The sequence below is a fragment of the Melitaea cinxia genome, chromosome 28, assembly GCF_905220565.1.
Source record: "Melitaea cinxia chromosome 28, ilMelCinx1.1, whole genome shotgun sequence".
Taxonomy (NCBI): domain Eukaryota; kingdom Metazoa; phylum Arthropoda; class Insecta; order Lepidoptera; family Nymphalidae; genus Melitaea; species Melitaea cinxia.
Window position 1 is genome coordinate 7,420,386 of NC_059421.1, and position 19,193 is coordinate 7,439,578.

At 33.5% G+C, this 19,193-nt stretch overlaps 1 protein-coding gene across 1 annotated transcript in view; it reads left to right on the forward strand.

Moving 5' to 3' along the window:
• LOC123667647 (calpain-B) overlaps nucleotides 1-19,193 on the forward strand; it is a 55,043-nt gene that overhangs the window by 24,598 nt on the left and 11,252 nt on the right. Inside the window, exons 3-12 of the mRNA XM_045601507.1 lie at nucleotides 5,346-5,522; nucleotides 9,899-10,017; nucleotides 13,910-13,978; nucleotides 14,836-14,970; nucleotides 15,591-15,759; nucleotides 15,975-16,156; nucleotides 17,027-17,140; nucleotides 17,911-18,017; nucleotides 18,567-18,676; nucleotides 18,970-19,166. Coding sequence (XP_045457463.1) covers nucleotides 5,346-5,522; nucleotides 9,899-10,017; nucleotides 13,910-13,978; nucleotides 14,836-14,970; nucleotides 15,591-15,759; nucleotides 15,975-16,156; nucleotides 17,027-17,140; nucleotides 17,911-18,017; nucleotides 18,567-18,676; nucleotides 18,970-19,166 — 1,379 coding nt within the window. The remainder of the gene's footprint in view (nucleotides 1-5,345; nucleotides 5,523-9,898; nucleotides 10,018-13,909; nucleotides 13,979-14,835; nucleotides 14,971-15,590; nucleotides 15,760-15,974; nucleotides 16,157-17,026; nucleotides 17,141-17,910; nucleotides 18,018-18,566; nucleotides 18,677-18,969; nucleotides 19,167-19,193) is intronic.

Genomic DNA, 19,193 nt, shown 5'->3' on the forward strand with positions numbered 1-19,193 from the left:
AATCCGTTCTTAGCGGATCTCTACGCTCTATAAGGAGCCTTCCTGCCAAATTTCAAGTTTATAGCTGTTATAGTTTCGGAGATTTCGTGATCAGTGAGTCAACCTACCTACCCCCGTTTTAACCCCAAAAAGGGGTTGATTTCTAAAGATACATTATTTGGACGCCTTTTCATCATCTATAGAGCATGCATTTTAAATTTCAGGTCTCTTACTTCAAAAACATAGGACTTTCATACAAACTTCCAACCCCCGTTTTACCCCCTTAGGGGTCGAGTTTCGTAAAATCCGTTCTTAGCGGATGTTTACGCCCTATAATGAGCTTTCCTGCCAAATTTCAAGTTTGTAGGTGTTATAGTTTCGGAGATTTCGTGATCAGTGAGTCAACCTACCATCCCCCGTTTTAACCCCAAAAAGGGGTTGATTTCTAAAGATACATTATTTGGACGCCTTCTCATCATCTACAGAGCATACATTTTAAATTTCAAGTCTTTTACTTCTAAAACATCGGACTTTCATACAAACTTCCAACCCCCCGTTTTACCCCCTTAGGGGTCGATTTTCGCAAAATTCGTTCTTAGCGGATCTCTACGCCCTATAAGGAGCCTTCCTGCCAAATTTCAAATTTTTATAGCTGTTATAGTTTCGGAGATTTCGTGATCAGTGAGTCAACCTACCATCCCCCGTTTTAACCCCAAAAAGGGGTTGATTCTAAAGATACATTATTTGGACGCCTTTTCATCATCTATAGAGCATGCATTTTAAATTTCAGGTATCTTACTTCAAAAACATAGGACTTTCATACAAACTTGCAACCCCCGTTTTACCCCCTTAGGGGTCGAGTTTCATAAAATCCGTTCTTAGCGGACGTCTACGCTCTATAAGGAGCCTACCTGCCAAATTTCAAGTTTGTAGGTGTTATAGTTTCGGAGATTTCGTGATGAGTGAGTGACCTTTCGCTTTTATATATATTATTATAGATATTCATTATTTTATAATATTGTCCTATGATAAATAATACTCGTTCAATCAATTTCTAATAATTCAACTGAATTATTCGTTAGGTATACAATTATAGGATATCAATTTTCATTATTAAAATAATAAAGTAAGTATTTTGCAGCTTAATTTATAGTTTAATAAAAAATAGTATCTCCTCTCTTTATTACAAAATTTAATATGCTATTCGAAATATTATGTTATATAGTCGTAAGTATTTAGTTTTTTATTTAGCGCGAACTTGGGGAGGCCTATGGCCAGCTGTGGACTGCAATAGGCTGAACTGACTGACTAACTGAAAGTATTTAGTTTTTCTTTCTCTTATTTTAACGTGAACTTTAAAAGCCCGAAATTCTGGTCAAATTTATTAAAATTTAATTTGAATAAGATATTTTATTAGCATGGTGTTATTTTATATTAAATATTTAATTATTAAGACAACCACGTTTAGCATTTTAGTTACTTTTATATTCGATTATACTTTGAAAACTTCTAGAAACTACTGGAGAAAATGGAACTCGTCAAATTGCTGTGAATTAACTCAATGGTAGCAAATGCTGTGAGTCCTAATTTCAAACACTAAACAAACAAAACATACTCAAATCAATTAAGCTAATGATAGATACTTACTTTTGGGGTCCTAAGTACAAACACAATTAAAATAATCTATAGAAATTAAATTAATTGCAATAGTCTTATCAAAAGATAAGAGCTATGCAAAGCTGTATTGATCTAATTTTGCCATCAAGTTTACTTTTTGAAGAAGGATTTAAGTTATGAGGCATTAGATTGAGATCTATGGGAACAAAAAATTAACCATATGTACGTCAGACGAGTGAAAACGGGCGGACATTCTATTGTAATATAATATTGTATAGTTACTTTGAATTAATAACAAGCTTTTTAAATATACTCTCTGCGGACCTACGACAAACTTACCTACATACATAAATGCGATATTTCATTTAAAATGGGGTGTTATCATTTATTACTTAGTCAGTCAATTGTTTCAGTGTGTTACGAGTGGTCGGCCTATATCCGTTTTTCCTGTAATCGCATTTTCGTTTTGATAAATATGTATATTTAAAAATTTATAAATGTTTAAAAATATAAAATTTATTGTGTTACTAAAACAACGTGATTGCTAAACTTTTGCTAAAAAATAAACAATTTTTAACTTTAACTAACTAATATAATAAAGTTTTGGTGTTTTTTTAATTTTTTTATGTCGTAATAATCAAAATAAGTATTCAGTTTTTGTATCATACATAATAATAGATATGTCACAGTAGAAATCAATATTTAGTAGTAGCGAAGGTCATACAAAATAAGGACAATCACTATCATATAATGGATATTAACTGACCGTCTTCCAAATTGCTGTAACTATTAGCAGATTTTATTTACTTAAAACAGCCCTTGAGCTAGTTTCTCCCAATATAATTAAATATAAAGAATCAGTTTGTACGTAAATCGCAAAGCGTTCAGCCGTTAAAATGCTTGAAGTGACTGAAGATGAAATAGTCAAATTGAAAATAGAGGATGTAAAATATTTTCCAACAACTTACGCTAGCCCAACAGCGGTTGTAAACGCAACGGTGAAATGGAAAAGAAAATCTTTTCCGGTTACAAAATTATCAGAAGCTGAAAACAATGATGATGCTATAAGTAATGATGAAAAAGGATCTTTTAAAATACTCTTGTCCAACTTTAGTAAAGCTAAAGTGAGACCCTCTGAACAATTTGAAAAGTGTGAAGTGAAAACAGTGAAATTCGTTGAAAATTCAGTTTCGTATAATAAAGAACTTGAAAAACATAAACCATCATTTCATGAAGATGTTAAACTATCGTCAGCGGACAGTTCACCAATAATAGTGCTGAATAAAATTTATAGACTGAAAACGCCTAAGTTTTACAAAGGGAGCCAATTGTACATGCCTAATGGGGAGCACCTTTATTGGGTTCGTTATTTTAATAACAAGTACTTATGTCTTTAATTACATTCACTTCAGCCATTCGCAATCCACCGCTGGCAATAGACCTTCCCAACTAGGTAATACGCGTTCGCGTTCAGCCTGTAACATTCCATAGGCATAGACCTTTTTCTCCATGTAGGAGAAGCTGTTCCACTGCGAGTTGGCAGATATGTTATCTACTGTGAGTAAGGATAGCTATCAAATATCTGTGATAACAACCGTGACCGTCGGATTAACGTGCTCTCCGAGGCACGGTGGGGAGACCCACAAGGACAGATCCAAACCGGAAAGAAATATTTGTACAAATACAAGTATCCATCCCGAGTGGGTATCGAACCCACAAACCGTCGGTGTTATGGGCGACTACTCCAGAGCGGTTTTTGCGCGGAGTAGGATACTTGTATTGATAATTTATAATAACTTAATTAATAATTTAATTTAAAGCTAAAATAACTCTTCGAATAAAATCAAAAACTTCCTTATTTGAGTAGAATTCAAAAGCACTTTAATATCAGCATTTTACAAATTATAATTTCTCGTAGTCAAAAAATTTTTGAAAGAAGTAGATTTTGCTGAGAAGAATCGCAATAACCCGCCTGCCCAGCGTGGTGACTATGGGCAACACACATGAAAAATGGTGTGAACATGAGTTCATTTTTGTGCGAACTTGTGGAGGCCTATGTCCAGCAGAGGACTGCAATAGGCTGAAATGATGAATCGGCAACAACTCAGGTTTATTGTTTGTTTAGAAACTCCAAAAACTGCATATTTAAAATAAAAATAAATTTACGAAATCATAGGAACCCATTTTAAATTTCCTTTATGTGAAAATAACCATCAATAGAGCAGGCATTTAATACTAAATGACCTTTATTACAAAACAATTTCTTTAATTTAGACATTCTAAATAAATAAATGAATAGGTAGGTAGGCTCCCCCAGTAGGATTTTCTCCTGTGTTGGGGGTCCGGAAACACACAATACACTAGCTCAACGCCCATACCACGACAAGCATCTATATGGCCGATACAAATGTTTGTCGTGAGAGGGAATCTAATCCGCGACCACCAGCGCAACAGCCAGTGCTATGACCGCTGCGTCAACGCGTCGTCTAGACGTAAACAAAAAATAAACGTTACTGGTTAATAAATTAGAAGAAAAAACCTTTTAAATTTCAACTAAACTATTATTATCTTCAACAGTACTCTACCAGAATGATATTGTTTTTATTAGAATAAAATAAAATTACTTAATTTAAAAAAAATGCTATAATTATCGAGTATTAATACAAATTATCCCGTTTATAAATTTAAAATCCAATTTAATAGTTATTTTAAACGTTATCGGCGAAATAAACCACCATGCGGTATAATAATAACGTTAATGATTCCGTGTGTTAATTATTTATTTATAAAATCGACCATATAATTTTAATATATAGGTATAAATAACGCGTCGCGTTGTTTGTCCACGATGGACTACTTAACCGATTTTAATCAAGTTTGCACACCGTGTGCATTTTGATCCAATTTGAAATATAGTTTATATTTTATTTTTCATATATTTATATTTAAGAAAAAAAAAATAAGGCGATACGAAGTTCGCCAGGTCAGCTATTTAATGTTATATAATGCGATTTATTTTAGATATCAAACACATATACATTACAGAAACAGGTATGGACAAAAATCTATTAGTAAACAACTGAACTTAGAGTCGTTGTCCTATCTCGCGGAACTGTCAAATACATGCGATTTACATAATCTATAACGTTTTTTTCTTTTTCTTTTTTTATTATCTGCGCGCGTTTTTAAATTTTCATTCGGTAGGACTCTATTCCAATGTATTAAATACATGTAAAAAGAATAGCTGAATTGATTCAGTCGTTCACGGGATGTCTATCTAGTATTAGATTTAGCGATTCCTTTTTGTTTATCTATATGTGATAATTTTATACAGTATTTTTTTTTTTTATATATTATTCAACAACGAATATCAAATTACTTTTTAATTTATTTTTATTCCTTAACTGCGTAAGTCTTACTGTAAAATGTCGTCAGCGTCGGACCACGTCGTAACTTTTGGGCAGTCAATGGACAGTCAATCTGTAGTCTTTAGTAAAACATCACCTTTAGGATAAGCAGAATTATAATGCATAATGTTCAACAAAAGGCATTTTAGAGCCTGTGGATATTCATTTTATAACAAACAAAAAAAAAATAATTACGTAGGTTAAGGTCCCGTTCTGCATACGTGTAAACTTTGAAATACCATCGGCACTGTCAGTCGTCATTCTTGTCGGTTGGTCAATTTTGTACACATGTTGATACATCGATCTATTTTTATACTAATTAAACTTTTTCCTTATTTTTAGCTCGGTGAAACACGACCATCGTCATTTGGTCCAGCATCGTATCAAGACTTCAAAGAGATAAGGTCCCGTTGTTTGGCTGAAGGGAGACTATTTGAAGATCCAGAGTTTCCACCAATTGACCGCAGCTTGTACTTCAAGGAACGTTTGGATAGACCGATAACATGGCTTCGTCCTGGGGTGAGACATCAATTTTATAATTATTTAAACTAAGCATCTAATTTATTTCGATATGAATGTTCTAAATATATTCAAGCTTGGGACAAATTGCTTTTCTATACAAATAAATAAAATTAGAGTGTATGTTTGTAATATTAAAATAACGGCTTTTTTCTACATGCATTTAGTAAAAAGCGGTAAAATGTATTTTGGTATATTATACCAAAATACGTTTTTTACCATTTTTGTCTGTCTTGTCTGTCTAACGGCTTGACCAGTTTTGAAGAAACTTCCACTGGCAGATAGCTGATGTAATAAAGAGTAACTTTACTACTTTTATTTCAGAAATCTATTGATTTTATAACTCTGCGAACTGAACAATAACTTTTTTGCTAAATTCCACGCGCACGAAGTCGCGGGAACAGCTAATCTATAATCTATCGAAAGGTCACTCACTCATCACGAAATCTCCGAAACTATAACACCTACAAACTTGAAATTTGGCAAGTAGGTTCCTTATAAGACGTAGGCATCCGCTAAGAACGGATTTTACGAAACTCGACCCCTAAGGGGGTAAAACGGGGGTTGGAAGTTTGTATGAAAGTCCTATGTTTTTGAAGTAAGAGACTTGAAATTTAAAATGTAAGCTCTATAGATGGTGAAAAGGTGTCCAAATAATATATCTTTAGAAATTAACTCCCTTTTGGGGTTAAAACGGGGGATGGTAGGCTGACTCACTTATCGCGAAATCTCCGCAACTATAATAGCTACAAACTTGAAATTTGGCAGGTAGGCTCTTTATAGGACATAACCATCCGGTAAGAACGGATTTTACGAAACTCGGCCCCTAAGGGGGTAAAACGGGGGTTGGAAGTTTATATGAAAGTCCTATATTTTTGAAGTAAGAGACTTGAAATTTAAAATGTATGCTCTATAGATGGTGAGAAGGTGTCCAAATAATGTATCCTTAGAAATCAACTCCCTTTTGGGGTTAAAACGGGGGATGGTACGCTGACTCACTCATCGCGAAATCTCCGAAACTATAATAGCTACAAATTTGAAATTTGGCAGGAAGACTCCTTATAGAGCGTAGACATCCGCTAAGAATGGATTTTACAAAATTCAACCCCTAAGGGGGTAAAATTGGGGTTGGAAGTTTGTATAAAAGTCCTATGTTTTTGATGTAAGAGACATGAAATTTAAAATGTATGCTCTATATATAGTGGGAAGGTGTCCAAATAATGTATCTTTAGAAATCAACTCCTTTTTGGGGTTAAAACGGGGGATGGTAGGTTGACTCACTCATCACGAAATCTCCGAAACTATAATAGCCAAAACTTGAAATTTGGCAGACAGACTCCTTATAAGACGTAAACATCCGTTAAGAACGGATTTTACGAAACTCGACCCCTAAAGGGGTAAAACGGGGGTTGGAAGTTTATATGAAAGTCCTATGTTTTTAAAGTAAGAGACTTGAAATTTAAAATGTGTCCTCTATAGATAGTGAAGAGGTGTCCAAATAACGTATCTTTAGAAATCAACTCCCTTTTGGGGTTAAAACGGGGGATGGTAGGTTGACTCACTCATCACGAAATCTCCGAAACTATAATAGCCACAAACTTGAAGTTTGGCAGGTAGGTTCCTTATAGAGTGTAAACATCTGTTAAGATCGGCTTTTACGAAACTTGACCCTTAAGGGGATAAAACGGGGGTTGGAAGTTTATATGAAAGTCCGATGTTTTTGAGTAAGAGACTTGAAATTTAAAATGTATGCTCAATAGATGGTGAGGAGGTGTCAAAATAATGTATCGTAATCTATATATAAAAGAGAAAGGTCACTGACTCACTCATCACGAGAACTCAAAAACCGCTGGGACCATCCAGCGGTTTTTAATCCATCCAGGATGGACAAAGATGAAATTTGGCAGGGAGGTAGATTATAGTAAGTAGACGTCCGCTAAGAACGGATTTTGCGATATTCCACCGCTAAGGGGGTTTAATTGGGGTTGATAGTTTGTACGAAACATAAACAGCAGCTATAAGTTCGCCTGATAGGTTATTTATACTGCAGCCTGAAAATAAAGCTAAAAATGTGGTGTATAGAGAGGTTTTATAAAAATAACTATTAAATTATACTAAATTGTGCCTTTTAAAAAGTTACTCAGTGTGATAAGCATTTCAAGTGCAACATCTTAATAGTAATGCATATCTTCATAACCACGCGAACGTAGTCGCGGGCAACAGTTAGTATAGTATAAAACAAAGTCCCCAAAAGTGTATGTGATCGATTCCCTTAAAATCTACTGAACCGATTTTCATGCGGTTTCACCAATGGAGAGAGGGCTTCAAGAGGAAGGTTTACGGAACGGTTAAGCAGATTTTGATGAGAGTTTTTCAGAAACACTGAATTCAACGCGGGCGAAGCCGCGGGCACCGCTAATTTATATATATATATATATAAAGAGTTGTTTCTTTGTAATGTAATTAATAATTATTCTAGTATGGTTCATATGTATAATCAGAAAACGATTCGTTTTGATATCAGGCCGTTAAATTTCGAGCAAACGAAACGAAACATTTATATAACTGTGCTTAAGATAATTTGAAATATCTTTGTTGGATTATACTCATTTCGTCTAGACCAATTTTCAAGTCCGAATTCTTTGTAGTGTTTTTCACATAAAGGAGTACAGGAAATAATCCAACTAATCTAGAAGAGGACTCGTTTCCTTTATATGACATACGTGCCAATTTTTGAGGTCAATATTCGGTCGTTTTAACGCCAAAAGCATACAAAAATCTATGTATGAATTATAAAAAAAAAATTGAAAATTTTTGCTTCAGTGTTCTTTAAATAAATTCGACCCGTAAAACGTTGTTTATTACCCGACTGCCAAGGAAGGGTTATGTTTTTCGCGCGTATCTTGTATGTATGTATGTATGTAATATTCTTTACTACCTCATATTTCCAGAACCACTGAACGGATTTACATAATTGAGGTATCGTTAGGTTCGTCTTAGCTGCCCAAGTGTTCTTAGATAGGTGACATTAAAAAAAATCAAACATGGCGGCTGCGCGAAGCCATTGTATTTAATGAAAAAAAAAATTTTTTTCTCGAATACTACAATATGGGTATCGAATTGAAGGACACAATACAAGGATTTTAAAAAGGTATATCATGATTATTATTACCGTAATACTAATACAGAAATACAATATTAAAGTTTAAAAAATGTGGACTTTGCTCTTTCCCACGCCTATGCCATGTCAAATTCGTCTCCTAGGCGACGATCAACTTCGGGGTGTATGTAGGCTTTCTAATAAAATACAATGGTTAAAAAAAACATACAATTAAAATTACAAATAAAAATTAATAAATGTCACACCAATTTACAATTACATTAATAAAATCAATAACAAATACATACTACCAAATACAAACAAATAATTTTAATAATAATTTCATTATATTAAAACTAATAGTTGTTGACTTAAGCAGTCACCTATTTGCTAAAGGTCAGGCTTACGTTGCTTTGAGCAGAGTGAGATCTTTCTCCGGGCTTGCTATCAGTTCTCTTGACCCTAAAAAATTACTTAATCAACCACATGATGTAAACTGTTTTAATGAATTGAACCGATTACGTAATTTGTCTGACTAAAAAGACATAAATAAAATAATAATTAAAAATAAACAAAAAACCCGCCTGCGTGAAGAATAACTAATAGAAAATCAACTGAAAAAGCTGGAACAAGATAAAAATGCAATATGCACACAAAGTCAGCGAAATATATAGAAACAATATCAAACATTTTGTGCTGTACATTTAAAATATATTAATACGGTAGTCCTTCGAAACTTTATGCATCGTCGTACATAACATGCAGTCGGAGACATGCACACAGAGAGAATGATTTGACTTATCCTTCAATTTCATGCCTCCGACTGCATATTATCTACGACGTTGCATAATGTTTCGAAGGACTACCGTATTAATATATTTTAAATGTACAGCACAAAATGTTTGATATTGTTTCTATATATTTCGCTGACTTTGTGTGCATATTGCATTTTTATCTTGTTCCAGCTTTTTCAGTTGATTTTCTATTAGTTATTCTTCACGCAGGCGGGTTTTTTGTTTATTTTTAATTATTATTCATAATAGCTTTCTCGATGTGAACTGTCAAACGCATGAAGTTGAAATGTTAATACTTTTTTCTGAATATTTTCAGTTTTACTTTCCATTAGATCTTTCTACAAAAGTATCTATTGAAAAACCTAAAAAACAAACAAGTAGATATCACTGCTCCAGTCAGAATCATTTTTATTTAAATAGATTTAGAATTTTAAGTTGATAAGTAAATAATTTCATTCTACCCTCAATTTTGTCTTCGTCAGGAAATGGTAGAGAATCCCACGCTGTTTTACGAAGGTTACAGCCGTTTCGACGTCCAACAAGGAGAGTTGGGAGATTGTTGGCTACTCGCTGCAGTTGCCAACCTTACTCTACACAGAAAGTACGTAAAATGAACTTTTTTATTTATTTAATTAGACTTCTCCAAGGTTTCACTAGCCTTTAATTTTATCGCTACTTTTGCGCAATGTAACGTCTTGAATTTTTTCTTGAAATATTTTCTTATTTATTTTACATAGAAATTTAAGGTACGATTTAACAAAATATGTTTACATTAAGTATAATATATGCAATTCTGTACCATTGTTCGATAACTTGCCGCCATCTCGTACGTAGTGAGAGTACGTAGTGGGCTATATGGTGGATATATGCATTTAGACTTCCCAGTCAAACTCGCTCAATTTTTGTTGAGTGGCTCAAGACGTATGTGGCCGTGCGTTGTCGTGACGAAGGACGACACTTTCTTGCTTAAGTCTCAACAACCGTTGACAGTTTAAATCTAAATCGATGGTTTTGTCTGGCAGTAAAAGCTCATAATGAATGAGGCGCCCTTCGAATCCCATCATACACTCAACATCGTCTTATTGCATGTCAACCCGGGTTTCGCGATAGTCGATAGTGTGCAGCTTCGCCGACCTGGGACTACAATTTCTTTCGTACATTCTTATCGCAGCTAAGAATTTTTTCATAGTTTTCATCACCAGTGATCAATTTCTTCAAAAATGGTTCGATATCATTATGTCTTAAGAAAGAATCGCAAATGATACACGGTCCATTAGGTTTCTTCCAGTGAGTTCATGTGGCACCTATATACGAGCTTTTTTTGTGTAGCCAGCAGACCATAAAACCCAATTTATTTTAATTTAACCATAATAAACATGTTTTAACGATTCAAATGCTACCTACCATAAAGTCCAAATGGAATTAAATAAACAGATTTTAATGATCTTGAAACACTCGCACCAATAAAATTGTAAATAAACAATTTAAATGTAGCTTGTTCTATTTATAATCATGGGAGCTGTATCTCCTTTGATTCCAATTAAATTTAAATAAAAATTACCACCGCTAAAGAAAAAAATACACTTGTCCTAAATCTGTTTATAATAAGTTATTATTGTCTTATTATGTTGTTATTAATTTGATCAGGGTATCTAGCGCTATGGGGTTGAAATACATAGTACAAAGGTATAAAAAAAATCATATAAACATGGGCAAACGCAGACCAAATTCTCATACGGAGTTATGAGATGCAATGAGATCTATGACAGTTTGGTCTACATATGTCCATGCTATGAGGTTTATGCGTTTTTTATCCATAGGGTAGAATAACATAAATAGAAACATTTAAATTGTAGTTCTTAAGCTTGTAATACAAACAATTCCAGCAGGCCTAGCATGCGCGCCACGACAAAATTTTGTCTACCCCTTTTCTCGTATTATCTCTCTACGTCTACAGTAGCTAACATGCGTGCACGCGATACTCTTCTCGTTACGTCAATAGAAGAGATAATCATTAAATTTTAGTGATCTGTGATATTTATCTCTACGGAAGCTAACATGACATCGTAATTTTGTCGAATTTTGTCGTTTTAGGAAGAGAAACTTCTCGTTTTCAATATTATCGACGAGAAAGACGATAAATAAAAAATAAATAAAACCGGGTGCCTATTTTTTGTATACCATGGCGTTTCCCTATTATAATTATATAATTTCGGTATACGAAGAGCGGGAAATGCGAAAAGTCGAGTGAAGTGTGCCATATAATGACACAAAAAACGTATTTGCGCCCTGTTGCTTCTTATTCTAAATAATAATAATAATAATACTTTATTTCAGACCAAAGTATAAGTCCATATTGGGTTAGTACAACAAGACAAGACAACATTCAGAATAAAAAACAAAACAAAATTATATTAAAAAAATCAATAAGTAAAAATAAAATTAAATAGAATAAAAGTAAAATCAATAATAAAAAAAAAATTCTAAAATTCAAAAAATTTTAAAAATTAAAAAAAAAAAAAAACAATGCGTGATAGAATTACAATTATCTAATGTGCGACAAGATATAAAGCACAACACGAGCACATTGTTTTGCATATATAATTAAATTCATTTACTTACGCCGTTTTATTTTCCATATTAGATTTTTTAAATTAGATATACACTTTTTATCTTAGCCAAAAGACCGAGAACATTGTTAAATAAAACATGTGTCACTCGTTTGAAATTATACAAACGTTGGCTCATCCCGGTTTGGCACGATTGGTCAATAACCTTGTAAATTCAACTTTACGACATAAGAAATAAGAATGATATTCAGTTGTGATTATGGTTGATAATGTTTCTCTACTCGACAAGGCGAAGTCTTCGGAAGAGAATTTTGTCTCTCGTAGTGCGCATGTTAGGGTAATCGAGAAAATACTCGATGTAGACATTATCTCTCTCTCTCGTCAAGAGATATCTCGTTGTATGCATGCTAGGCCGGCAGTTGTACAATATTTAGTGAAAAAGGTTAGGTTATCTAGGTCATCAGATTGCAGTTGTGAACTACATATAACTGATAACACAGTTATAACATTGACTGATAAGAAAACATTGCAAGAGATTACAAGAAAACCTTTCCGTCACACCCATATACCATTGACTATGTCATACTGGTGTGAAAAGACTATTAATGTTATGAATTTACAGAAAAAATAATAAAAATAATTATTTCCCTACCTATCCAACAGTATATTAATGATTAAAATAAATATATATTGTTTTTTGTAAACCCCATCAATCGACTCAATACAAGCTATACTAATATTATAGAGATGCAGAGTTTTGTCAGAAACTACTGCTCCGATTTGAAAAAATTTTTTTTGCGTTGGATAAACCATTTACCGAGGAAAACTATAAGATATATGTATAATATTTTAGTATATACTTTTTTCCTTAAATCGAAGCAGGTGAAACCGCAGGGCAATGTTAGTATTAAATATACAATTAATTAAAGAGGATAATAATAAGGCAAACACTGTCTTATGTGACTGCTTTAAGATTATCTTTGTTTCTTTCAGTTTTTTGAATAAGTAGTGGATTAAAAACCCTTGGCATTTACCGAAGCAATGAAAGTTTAATGTTTCTCTTACTATAAAATTGTACATATATATTTCTAGACATGGAATTGATTTTATCATGAAATTATCGCCTCTACATCGATTCTAACACTACTTGTTTTAATGCCCCAAATCTCAGGATCTACTTCACCAAATTTAATTTTTATTTTGATTCTGTGTTTGTTATTGAAGCAGATTTATACGGGTAGGTTAAATTAACGTGTATATTCTTATTTACGTTTATATTTATTTATTTTATAGGCAATCCGACAGCGTTATGTTACAATATAATGTACAAATATGGCCAAAATAGGATCACACTGATATATAAAAATATTAATCTTTAAAAAATACATAACTAGACACTATATTTAAAAAAATAACAGAAAGTAATGAAAAGTAAACGGCTATGTTCCATCCCCTCCACTGCAGTTAGAGGTGAGTGTAAGATATGAAAAGGTGAATGCGTGTTCGTGTAGGTGTGTGCATGTAAGACGAAGGTGTATTAGTGTGGGTTTGTGTGTAAATCTGTAGGTGCTAGTTTTGAATATTTTTGATGATACTACGAAAAATGCATCATTTTGATTTCTTTTTTAAGTGACGTCTTCGTTCTTAGGTGAAACAGGTCTAAGTTTGGATACTGCGTGTTGTACGTATTGACAATACGGCAGAGGACCGAGTTACGTGCGTAATTAGTTCTTACTCGAGGTGTATGGAACAATGGTTTAATATGTCTAGAGCGTCTTGATGGTATTCGGAATTCAATCTGGGATAAAAGCTCACTGCAGTCTATTTTCCCACTCACGATATCATGTAATAAGATAATATCGTACTGCTTACGACGTTGGGATAGGGACGTTGGGATATATTATGTATTAAAATCTTTTTCAGACTATTCTTCCAAGTGGTACCGGATGATCAGAGTTTTGATGAGGATTATGCTGGTATCTTCCATTTCCGGTAAGATTTTTATATTATTGCTTTATCTAGGAAACAATTATTACAACAATAATCAAATAACGAGAACGCAAATTAACTGGGTTTCTATTAAAATTTTAACGTTGTTTTTTTTTTCTTAAATTTTTCCAATGTAAGAATGTAAAAGTGTAAGCTGTGTGGCTACGGCAATAACGAATATAGCCACCCCCTCTCTTCCCGTGGGTGTCGTATGAGGCGACTAAGGGATAACACAGTTCCGCTACCACCTTGAACTTAAAAAGCCGACCGATGCGATGGCGGGATAACCATCCAACTGCTGGCTTTGAAATACACAGGCCGAAGACGGCCAGCAGCGTCTTCGGTGCGACAAAGCCAGCCCTGCGGTCACCAACCCGCCTGCCCAGCGTGGTGACTATGGGCAACACATGAGTTCGCGCCATTTTTTGGCGCGAACTTGTAGAGGCCTATGTCCAACAGTGGATTGCGATGGGCTGAAGTGAAAAGAATGTCAAAATTTTATAAACCATTATTTATAAATAAATATTATTAATAATTAACAAACATAGGCAGTAATTTTTTTGTTCTTATAGTATTTTTTGTACAAAAAAAACTATCATAGTTTAACAAAACATATATTCAGTAGAAATCAGAGCTTGGTTGTCTAAGTCAATTATATTATTTCTAAATGTTTACTTAAACTTAAAGGTTTTTCTTATATTTTCAGAAATTCTAAATGTTTAATTAAACCTAAGGTTTTTTTATATATTTTCAGTTTTTTTTTTTTTTTCATATTTTCAGTCAAAATCAGAGCATACTTGCTGAAGTTAGGCATACTCGTATTATTTCTAAATATTTGTGTAATTTTTCCTCATTTCCAGTTTCTGGCAGTACGGCCGTTGGGTGGATGTCGTCATCGATGATCGCCTTCCAACTTATAGAGGGAAATTGGTTTTCTTACATTCGTCTGAGAGAAGCGAGTTTTGGAGCGCTTTATTGGAGAAGGCTTATGCTAAGTGAGTAATTTTAAACGTTTTTTTAGATGTTTGAAAAGAACAAACGCCCAGATTACGACAAACATCTGTCTGTATAGCCAATAAAAATATCTGTCTTGAGCGGGGATCGAATCCGCAACAGTCAGTGCTGTGAATGTGTTTTTGAATTATTATTTTGCTTTGCTTGTTCTTATATTATCGTTGCTCAAATTACATGGAATTTGCTGCATTTATTGTCAATTCAACTACATTTAATTTAAAAAAAAAAGTTTGTTTTTCAAATTATCAACAATCTCCTTTACAAGATTTCCATTAAAAAAAATACACAAAACTAAATTTTTACCTTTAATTTTGACTCTGTTGCAGTTAGGATTTGCTTGGGCATCATTATTGCAATAATGACCTTCATTAACATAATTAATTTTTATTTTTGTGATTTTTTTCCTTATTATAATTGGGTTGTATCAATAATAAAAATTATACTAAATAGTTTGACTTAATATCTTTTTCTTACAAAAATTTCCAATTCCAATAACAAACTGTACAGTAGTCACAACATTATAATTGTTATATTCTCTCTTTGTTTCATTTCTTCCAAATATATTTTTATCTTTAGTATAATTAAATTATAATTTTCTCAGACTGCACGGCTCGTATGAGGCTCTTAAAGGCGGTTCAACATGTGAGGCAATGGAGGACTTTACCGGAGGCGTTACAGAAATGTATGAAATGGCAGAGCTGCCTCCAAATTTTTACACTATACTTCTAAAGGCCTACGAGAGAAACTCGCTAATGGGGTGCAGTATTGAGGTAATTTAATTAAATTCTATCTAAAATTTCAATATTAATCATTAATTGATCGGACTGCAAATCCCGAGATTAGTCAAAATTGTAACCCAAAACTTTTGCTACTAAAAAAATCCCGGGATTCGGGATCACATTTCACGGATTCCGGGATCTTTTGTACTCAATCCCGGAATCCCGGAGTTTACAAAAAAGAAATCGTCTATTCTATCTATTTACAGCCGGATCCTGCAGTTCTAGAGGCTGAGACGCCTCAAGGCTTAATTCGTGGTCACGCGTACTCAGTGACTCGAGTGAAGTATGTGGATATTGAGACACCTGGTCGCGCTGGAAAGATACCGCTACTGAGATTGAGGAATCCCTGGGGAAATGAGGCTGAGTGGAACGGACCATGGAGTGACAAGTCAGTGACACTTTACTAGGCCATTTTTAGGCTATACTGTATACACCTATCGAACTAACGACAAACTGCTATTAGTGAACTTATTTTCGTACCTAACGGTGTCTCCACTTGTCTTAAAAAAAATTAGCCACCTAAACCGTTCATTTCTACTATGCTGAAATTAATCCTTATATCCCTTGGTCACGAGAACTTGAGAACAACTTTACCGATATCTTTTATTTTTTTTTTCTGATTATTCTGATACTTTACAGAAAGTTATTTATTATATTTTACACTTTCTAATCATCGCTACCATCACATGTCCTGTGCCCAAAAATGTTATCTGAAAGAAATCGCTCTTTAGCGATGAGATCACCTTTGTATATCTTTGTTGGAGTGAAACTACTTTAGAAACGTTGTGATTTGAAAATCGATGAAACGACAATGTACCATGATAGTAAATAAACACATAGTATAGTAGAGAATGATATAGAATACATTATTATTCAAAACGAAAAACGAGTAGGTAAGCGACGCTTTTTGCATGGCGCTTATGACCTTTTTCACGAGACCGTAATCATCGTCGATAGGATAAATCGCAACTGCCTTCCAACGACTTATCAGAAGTTTTACTTCTGTCATGTGTGAATTGCACAAACATTTTTTTTTTAATTGGCTACTATATTTATTTGTATTTTGATGTACAAGAAAGAATATATAAATAAAAATAAGGTTAGTTGCAAATTAAAAACATTGTGAGTTAATGCGTTTTGAGTGCTCACAAAATAGGATAACATTTGCCGGGTTAGGCAGTATTTATATAAAAACCAATATCTCTTTGGTCTGGTTTTATTCATGCGTTTAACACTAATAGCAATTTCACCATCTCAGGTCTCCGGAATGGAGGTTCATACCGGAGTCAGAAAAAGAGGAATTGGGTTTGACATTCGATGATGACGGAGAGTTTTGGATGTCTTTCAAGGATTTCACTACCCACTTTGACCGGTAATTTTTTTTTTTTTTTAACTAAATAGACTAATGAAAATAGTAAAAAGTCAAATGTTCAAGCTTGTTACCAGTTTACAATTTTCAATCGATTATAAATTACTAAAATTCACAATAATAGTGATGTTCTAAAAGTAATATTTTAATTATTAGAATAATTTTGCTTAAAATACATAATTTATGCCAGTTTTGTTCTCTTACAAATTGCAATATTATAATGAAGGTTTTTGTTAAGATCTGATCCAATCTAATACATGTTAAAGTTTTTTTTTTTTATTAAGTATAATATAAATATTTATTTGTATATTTATATATGTATTGTTTATAAGTATGCTTATCGAAAAAAAATATGTAGCTATATACCAGTCGGCTGTTACCTATAACACAAGCATTAAGTTGCTTACTTTAGGAACAGGCGACCGTGTGTGTATTGTGTAGATATTTATTTATTTATTTATTAATATAATGACGACCGCTCTAATGTGATGGTGAATGTGCCATATCGGCGGCGCCTAAACACCGGCGGTCGTGGGTTCGATTCCCCGCTCGGAACGGATACCTCGTGCCTCGTATAACATGCTAAACAGTTGGCCCCGGTCGTCATCATAACATTTGATAGCGATCTTTACTCATAGTAGGAAATATATCCGCCAACCCGAAGTGGTGCAGCTTGGTAGATTACTCCTTCTCATACAAGAAGGAACAGGTCAATACCTAGCAGTGGGATGTTACGGGCTGAATTGTATTATAAAAGTAAATATTTTTTCCAGAGTTGAAATATGTAACTTAAACCCCGACTCCTTGGATCCCGAGGAGTGTCCAGAAGGATGTACCAAGAAATGGGAAATGTCCGTCTTTGAAGGAGAGTGGGTTACCGGTGGGTTTTTTGCCATAATTTATTGTCATATGTACTTCCAGTCTGTAGGAACACATATCCAAATTTTTTATATTAAGTTGACAATTCAATCAAAAAATAATAATTTTTATTATACCTGATCAGAACTCTTAAAGTTAATTTCCTCATTAATTGAATATGTATCGGAAACTCCATTGTTATTTATAAATGGTCATTAGTTTTACTATCATCTTCCTTTAATTTTTTTTTTACTTTCTTACTTTGTTTTCTAATTCACTCCTTTCAATGAAACAACTATTTAGGATTTTATTGCGATGTATTAGGTTTTTGTCAGTCCTCCCGATATCATGGTTGCTGTAAAGTATTCTTACTTTATTTTAAAACTTAGACTTATTAGTTTTAACCATGATTGCTGTAAAGTATTCTTATTTAATTTTAAAACTTAGACTTATTAGTTTTATTCGCTGGTTTTATACTACTAATAATAGTGTTTGTGACAAATTAATTAACAATAAAAATTTGAAAAAAAATTATTATTATTAAAATTATAATTTAATTATTAATTTCTAGGCGTAACTGCTGGTGGTTGCAGAAACTTTCTGGAAACATTCTGGAAAAATCCACAGTACACCGTTACATTAAAGGACCCTGATGAGGGTGATTCGGAGAACAAGTGTACTGTGAGTAATTGTCTCTAAATTTATAAGATATATTATGTACTGCTTAGCTGTCAAAGACTATTTGTATCGTCATCCGTCAATTAGCGTTACTGGTGAAACAGGCCCTAAGTGTCTACGATAATTTAATCAAGGGTTTACATATGTCACCTTTATATGACCCCAATATATATTTCCACGGAAAACCAAAAACTTATTTTTTATGAAAGTTTTTTCTTTTTTTTAAACAATGTTATGTCGCTGTGATCTTCTGTAAGACTTCCTAGGAAATACTAACATATTTCACCTATTTTCAGATAATTGTAGCGCTGATGCAAAAGAACCGTCGGTCTAAGCGTCACCAGGGTCTGGAGTGTCTCACCATAGGTTTTGCTGTTTACCGTCTACCGGACTACGGTCATGTACCCAAACCATTGGATATTAACTTCTTCAAGTATAATGCTTCTGTGGGTCGGTCTCAGGCCTTCATTAATTTGAGGGAAGTTAGCGCTCGGTGAGTTGGTTTCATTTGTTCATTATA